Source organism: Lolium rigidum, unplaced genomic scaffold (assembly GCF_022539505.1).
Source record: "Lolium rigidum isolate FL_2022 unplaced genomic scaffold, APGP_CSIRO_Lrig_0.1 contig_4294_1, whole genome shotgun sequence".
Classification (NCBI taxonomy): Eukaryota; Viridiplantae; Streptophyta; class Magnoliopsida; order Poales; family Poaceae; genus Lolium; species Lolium rigidum.
Window position 1 is genome coordinate 14,660 of NW_025900554.1, and position 7,785 is coordinate 22,444.

At 48.3% G+C, this 7,785-nt stretch overlaps 2 protein-coding genes across 2 annotated transcripts; both read left to right on the forward strand.

Annotated features, from left to right (window-relative positions):
* The first annotated feature begins 318 nt into the window (after positions 1 to 318).
* LOC124681454 (17.9 kDa class I heat shock protein-like) lies at positions 319 to 795 on the forward strand. The gene has a single exon (XM_047216371.1). The coding sequence runs from the start codon at positions 319 to 321 to the stop codon at positions 793 to 795; it is 477 nt and encodes a 158-aa protein (XP_047072327.1).
* A 5,344-nt stretch (positions 796 to 6,139) lies between these two features.
* LOC124681453 (17.9 kDa class I heat shock protein) lies at positions 6,140 to 6,741 on the forward strand. The gene has a single exon (XM_047216370.1). The coding sequence runs from the start codon at positions 6,140 to 6,142 to the stop codon at positions 6,620 to 6,622; it is 483 nt and encodes a 160-aa protein (XP_047072326.1). The 3' UTR covers positions 6,623 to 6,741.
* The last annotated feature ends 1,044 nt before the right edge of the window (positions 6,742 to 7,785 follow it).

Genomic DNA, 7,785 nt, shown 5'->3' on the forward strand with positions numbered 1-7,785 from the left:
AGCAGTCCTAGAAAGAGAGAGAAAGCAACAGAAAATACTCGTTTGCACCAGCAGGCCCGATTCCAGCCCAGCCATTGAGCAGAACGGTTCCAAAACTTGCTCTTTGCAGATTCCAGTGCATTCCAGAACAGACGAGCCGGCTCCAGACCTTCGTCCCACCGGCGCTCACCGTCGCGTATAAATTCTTGCCTCTCCCCGCCTCCACGGCCCAGACCGAAGCAATCGCAAGCGCCTTGTGACCACACACATCGGAAGCATCCCTGAATTGACAGAGCTTTCCCAATCTCTCTCAGTCCTTTCCCCCCGAGTCGAGCAACCATGTCGCTGATTCGCCGCAGCAATGTGTTCGACCCCTTCTCCCTCGACCCCTTCGACGGCTTCCCCTTCGGCTCCGGCAGCAGCAGCGGCGGGGGCAGCCTCTTCCCCTCGTTCCCGCGCACCTCCTCCGAGACCGCGGCCTTCGCTGGCGCGCGCATCGACTGGAAGGAGACGCCCGAGGCGCACGTGTTCAAGGCGGACGTGCCTGGGCTGAAGAAGGAGGAGGTGATGGTGGAGGTGGAGGACGGCAACGTGCTCCAGATCAGCGGCGAGCGGAACAAGGAGCAGGAGGAGAAGTCCGACACCTGGCACCGCGTGGAGCGCAGCAGCGGCAGATTCCTGCGCCGGTTCAGGCTGCCTGAGAATGCCAGGGCTGAGCAGATCAAGGCGTCCATGGAGAACGGCGTGCTCACCGTCACCGTGCCCAAGGAGGAGGCCAAGAAGTCCGAGGTCAAGTCTATCCAGATCTCCGGCTAGGCTGCTTTGAAGCATTAGAGGTTGCTTGGATGGATGCTTTTGATCAGAGACTGTAATAAGTGTAGATTTGGGTCTGCGCTCGAATGTGTTTGAGTCGTAACCTGTTGCTATTTTCTGCGTATGTGTCCGACTTAGTCATGTAAGGCGAGCTTCCAGTCTGTAGTATCTTGTTATCATCCTCTGTGCTGGTTAAGCTTGATCTAATGAGTGAGTCGTCGTCCTCTTATCTCTGAGTTGATTCCCAGTCTCCATTATGCCATTATGGCGCCTTGACAGCACGGGAACTCTTTTTTTTTTTTGAAAAAGGATTGTGCATTAATTTGGCATAACATTGTTCATACATTCTTGCCTAGCTAGTTCCGACACACAAGCTGGAACTTGACCTTGCATAACCCCACTACACAACTCCTTACAAGCAAACCTTGCAATCTCATGAGCTAGGCGATTTGCCTTTCTATTCGTGTGCTTTAGCTTGATCACCGTTCCCATAGGGATCAGACGATGGAAGTCTTGACCAATGATACTGGAAGGAGACCGATCACCTCCACCTGGGTCGAACACCTTCAACAGAGACACACAGTCTGTTTCGACCATCACGTTTTTGCACGGAACAGATAAAGCCAGCTTCAGCCCCTCATAGCAGGATATTGCCTCACCCATTTGGGCTGACTGACAGTACTCAATTTTCCCCCATGCCGATGCAATTGTTTTTCCTTGGTTGTCTCGAACAACTGCCCCCCAAGATCCCGTTCTGAATTCAGCACTGAAACTAGCATCAACATTTACCTTGATCCATTGATCATCTGGTTTCTCCCATCTTACCTCCTGGTTTGGTACTACTTTTGGTTCAGCAATGTGCATCACATTTTCCACAGGCTTCTTTCCCTTCCTATCACTATCCGCCAGGCCCGCCTTGATTAACTTCAAAGACTCATAGTAATTTTTCACAAATCGTGCCGAATGCGACACACTTGCATCCCCTTTACCAAAAATGCAATTATTTCGAAGGTGCCAAGCCCGCCACCATAGGAACATAATCTTTGATCGCATCTCATCATTCAGGCTATCAAGTAGGACAAGCACCCAATCCTTACCAGTGTATCTCAACTTGTGATCTGGGGGGAGATCTTTCCATTCTTTTCTCAATTCTTGTCGCAGAGCGCGTGCTCTTGTACACTCCATAACTGCATGATATCCATTTTCATGAGCCATTCCACAAATGTTGCAGGTTGGGGTCATGTTGGGTAGTCTTCTGCTACGGTTCACTTGGACTGCCAGCGAATCTGTAGCTAATTTCCATGTGAAGACTCTAATCTTTGGTGGAACATTCGCTTTCCAGATTGTATTCCACAGGGATCGGTCTCCATGATTATTGTTGCTGCTATTTGTATCTACACCCAATTTTTCATTCAGAGCTAGCTTGTATGCATTTCGGACAGTAAAGTTGCCAGGACACAAAATCCTTGCACTTTTCCTTGGGTAATCTTATTTTTAGGACTTCAGCAGCATCATGAGGCATGAAAATTTCCTTAACAACTCTTTCTTTCCATTCCATATGATCATGGTCAATTAAATCTTTGACCCTTCTCAGCCTAGAATTAGTCAAGTTCCCTGTAATTTTGAAGTTCCCTGGGTATCCAACTGTCACGCCATATTCTCACCTTTTCTCCATTGCCAATTCTCCACACTAATCCTTTCTTCAGAAGGTCAAGTCCATGTGAGATTCCTTGCCATCCCGGTGATGGGTTTTTAATAAAAGCTGTATCAGTTAGTTCCCCAGCCGGATAATATTTAGCTTTCATTAACCTTGCACATAAGCTGTCTGGAAAAGCGATCAGCCGCCACGCTTGTCGCGCTAGTAATGCTTGGTTGAACAATTTCAGGTCTCTGAAACCCATTCCTCCCTGCATTTTGCTTTTGGTCAGATTGTCCCAGCTTGTCCAATGTATATGTCTCCGGTTATTCTCATCACCCCACCAAAACTGTCTGATTAGTTGCATAAGGTCCTCACATAGTCCACTAGAGAATTTAAACACACTCATTGGATAGGTGGAGATCGCTTGCATGACTGATTTAATTTGTACCTCCTTAGCAGCTCCTGAGAGGTATTTCTCACACCAGTCGGACATCTTCTTTTTATATTTGTCCTTGACTGGAACGAACTTTCCATCTTTCATCCTTCCATCCGGTATTGGCAGACCAAGATATTTTTCTTCGAAGCTTGCATTCTGAATGTTTAGAAGCTCCATCGTTTGCTTCCCCACTTCCTCTGTACATTTATTCCCTAGCAGCAATGAGCATTTGTCTGGGTTTAATAACTGTCCCGTAGCCATTTGGTATCTCTCTAGGATAGACTTTACCTTCAGAGTTTGTTGCTTTTCAGCTCTGAAAAGAAGCAAACTATCATCGGCGGACAGCACGGGAGCTCTGTTCTATTGTTGCAGCCAATGTTTAGAGCTCCACCATCAAATTGCTGATACAATGCGCGAATCCGCTCTGTGGAATGAGCTAGATGGCAGCGAGTTCAGATATTCTTCCGCTATCGAAACGTGTACTGAAATCTGGCCAGATATTTATACTACTGAATTTACACCGAGTTCTTATTTCTGAACTAAAGTTCCAATTTCAGAACTGATGAAATTCTTAACATGCTAAAACGATTGCACTTTGTGGTGAGAATATTGTGATGATCAGTATAAGAGCCAAAATAAAATAAAATAGAAATACTTGTGTCACACATGTACACTATCGTTTCCCTACCAGATGCTCGAACCCTGCTGCGCACTATCCATTCTATCTTCCCTTGAGGCCACAGCAAGCAGCTTCGCACGGGCACACATCTTTCTCCATGGCCCCAAAGCTCCAATGGCGGCCACGACTCCTGCTCATCCTTGTTAGAGCTAGAGCCATGGAAGTTTGAGATAGAGATAGGCGATGTAACAATTGCCCACTTTCATCGACAATGATCGATGGCTATATATAGCATGCGAAGGCAGCACATATCTTGCCTAACAACAAGAGCAATATAGGCCCCGCCGCGTGAGTTATCTCCTAGCTAGATATTGAACAGGTGCGCCATATTTCGGTCATGTAAAAATTGCTACGTCTGCGCTGCAAAAGTATATCACGCGTTGCGAGATGTTTACCTTCACCGGAGACACTAAAATACAGCGCGAGCACGGGTGCATAAAAAGTCCTCCATCGGCGCTCCAAAATACAGCACACATGCGGCGGAAAACAACTTTGACACACTATGCATTCAACTAGATCAAATACTCACATAAATCATCAACCAAATGATCTAAAATATCATGACGTAGTTCAACAACCACACATAACATATTATAGTTCAAATGCACATAAAGTTGTTTTCCGACGTATTGTATTAATCAAGAACGGAAGTTGGGGGCTCGAAGACGATCAGATACCGAGAGATCAATAGCCTCTCCTTCCTCCTCTGTGATTTCCAGACGTTGTAGTAGGTCATCAATTTTCTCTACTGATTCAGGCCCTCCGGCCTCATCCAGTCCAGTTGGCGCCGCCGCTGCTTTTCCATCCGCAGCCATCGTTGTTTCGCTCGTCGCCATGACACGGAAGGAGGACACGCAGCCGCGCAGCCCTTACTATTCCTTCGTTCCCGAACTCGTCACCAATGAGGAGAGGAGCTCCACGCCGGCGGCAGTTTTTGGTGGACTCCTACGGGATCGCCGCAGGAGAAAACCTAACCCTAAAACGAAAGGGTGCCACGTTTTTCCATCGGAAGACGGGCCGGTGTTCATTTTTTTTAAACGGAGGCAAAAGTTTTTCCTCATTCATTCATTAAGCAGAAGGTGCCCGGTTTTTAGGAGAAAACCTGGCGAAAACAAACAACAACACAACAGTGCCAAGACACACCCACAACCACCCACACTCTCGCAAGGGACACACCTAGCCATCCTGGCTACCAACAAAAGCTATACAAGAAGCTCAAGTTGGCCTATGCCAAACAGATGGTCCTTCGACAACAGACCGGCAGCTCCGATTCTGAAGACGAGCCCCGGAGAGGAGATGAGCAAGACAAGTGTCGAATAGGACCTTCACCGGACCGCCCCTCGAAGGTCATCGTACACCGCCCAAGGGCTGCTTCGACTTCACAGCAAGAGGAGACCAGCACGAAGACATCCGGACACGCCGGAACGGAGCCGACTAACATGACCTTGCCGCAACCAGACCTTGGCCACCACCATCGTCGTTGCCTCACAAGCCTCCACCCGGAACACCCGCATCTCTGATTGACCTTCAGCCAACCCAGATGCCATGTGTGTCCAGCCCGTCGGGGCACGCGAAGAGGATCACCGGCTTCAAGACGACGCCCTCAAGAGGGGAAACGTTGATGGAACAACGTCGTCGTTCGATCCCGCAAAGTGGGATCTAGGCTTTCACCCGGAGCCGTGAACCCGAGGCGAGCGAATGTCGGAGAGCTCCACGACCGCCCCCAAGGAGGACGGCGACATCCGCGGACGCCGCGCGGTCAGGCTTTCGCCCGGAGCAATCGACCATCCACTTCCCCGGCCGGTGTTAATTTGGAGTAGGAGTAGGAAGGAAAAAAAAATTCTCTCTTAGATATCAAATTCTGAATCCCACAGATATCAATTTCTCTCTTATTCGACAACTCATTGAAAAAATCTCTTCATGATGTCTTGAACATAAAAGAAAAGTTCAAGGAAGACTTGAAGAATATGGGTGTGTTTGGATTGTTACCAAATCATACCCTACCAATTTTTTGGTCATGACCAAAAGATTGGTTGTTGTTTGGATAGTTGCCAATTTTTTGGCTTGCCAATGTTCCACTACCAACTCTAGTTCAATTTTTTAGCCAATGTTGACCAACTTATGGGCAAGGAATAGCTCAACCAAAATATTGGCTAGCCAAAATTTTGGTGGGGCAATCTTGGACACAAACCAAACACACCCTATCATTTCAGCACACCCACCAGTCCGAGAAAGCAGTAGATGACTTCTTTTTTTGAGATTAGCAGTAGATGACTTCGATACCAGAATTTGACCCTACCAAGCAGGCCCAGAAAGGGCGGGAAAGCACCCGAAGATTCTAGTTTGCACCAGGGCCGATTCCACCCCAACCATCGGCCCAACGTTCCAAAATTAACTTCTTCCAGATTCCAGTGCATTCCAGAACGGAGGAGCACGCTCCAGAGACTCTCCCACCGTCGCCGTATAAAATCTCGACTCCCTGCGTCACCACGGCCCAGAACAAAAGCAATCACAAGCCTTGTAGACATCCCATCCAAAGCATCCCTGAGTTGACAAATCTTCGCTCTGTCCTTTCCCCCCGAATCGAGCAACCATGTCGATGATCCGCCGCAGCAACGTGTTCGACCCCTTCTCCCTCGACCTCTTTGACCCCTTCGATGGCTTCCCCTTCGGCAGCAGCAGCAGCGGCGGGGGCAGCCTCTTCCCTTCGTTCCCGCGCACCTCCTCCGAGACCGCGGCCTTCGCCGGCGCGCGCATCGACTGGAAGGAGACGCCCGAGGCTCACGTTTTCAAGGCGGACGTGCCCGGGCTGAAGAAGGAGGAGGTCAAGGTGGAGGTGGAGGACGGCAATGTGCTGCAGATTAGCGGCGAGCGGAACAAGGAGCAGGAGGAGAAGTCTGACACCTGGCACCGCGTGGAGCGCAGCAGCGGCAGGTTTCTGCGCCGGTTCAGACTCCCGGACAACGCCAAGGCAGAGCAGATCAAGGCGTCCATGGAGAACGGCGTGCTCACCGTCACCGTGCCCAAGGAGGAGGCCAAAAAGCCCGAGGTGAAGTCCATCCAGATCTCTGGCTAGGCTGATCTGAAGCTAGATGTTCAGTTTGCTGCTTGGGTGGATGCGTCGAGTCGTTCCTGTTCCTGTAATGAGTGGATTTGGGTCTGTGTCGACTGTCGAATGTGTTAAGTCGTTCCTCTTCCTGTAAGGCGAGCATCTAGTCTGAAGTGAAGTGTCGTAATCATCTTCTGTGCTGTTTAAGCTTGATCTAACGAGTGAGTCGTCGTCCTCTTTTATCTCTGAGTTGATTTCCAGTCTCCATTATGCCATTATGGCGCCTTGACAGCACGGGAACTCTGTTCTACTAGATTTAGATGTGCGCCTTGGCGCACGATCCCGTGAAGCTCATGTCAATTTTTATTTCTTATAACGATGAAAAAAATGCCAATATGACAAGCGCACTGGTGCACGATCCCGTGGAGCTCGTGACAATGTTTAGTTGTGATAAAAATAGCTGCCATACTCAGTAAAAGTGTGTATATGTGGGAATGATAGGAAACTACAAACAGAGTAACAAATGCAGATTTTAGGGAGTGTCTTTAAGCCGCTGGTGTCAACAATGCAGGTCTAAAAGAATGCAAATGCTGAGAAGGTCAAATTCAGGTGTCTATTGAATGAATTATATATTTCTGAACAAAATTAACAAATCCAGGTTAGAGAGAATGCACCAAAATGTTACACGGTCAGACAGTTTTTTATACTCGTATTCTATAATGCTAAATAGATGGGTGAGATGACGACATAATATTATTTTTCCCCAATCAGTTCATAGCTACCATCATCATCATCCCAATGGAGACGCATGTACATGGGTTGCAGCAAACACTATGATGAAACTGATAGGCGGACCATCATCCGTAGGTGCCATTTAGTCGATGACCTCTTATGTCTTCTTGAGCTCCTTCGACTGGAGGTACCAGCCCAGGTGTAAATATCAATTATCCATTTCAATGCCATGAGCTCGTGTAAGTCTTTGCTTAAGAGAAATCACAATTGATTTCCGTGTACAAAATACAACCAGTTTATAGGTACCATCATCATCATCCCAATGAAGACGCAAGTCCATGTACTGCAGCAAACATGTTCTAACTGATAGGCAGACCATCATCCGCAGGTCCCATTTGGTCGACGACCTCTTCTGTCTTCTTGGGTTCCTTCGACGGGAGGTAACAACCTAGAGGTCT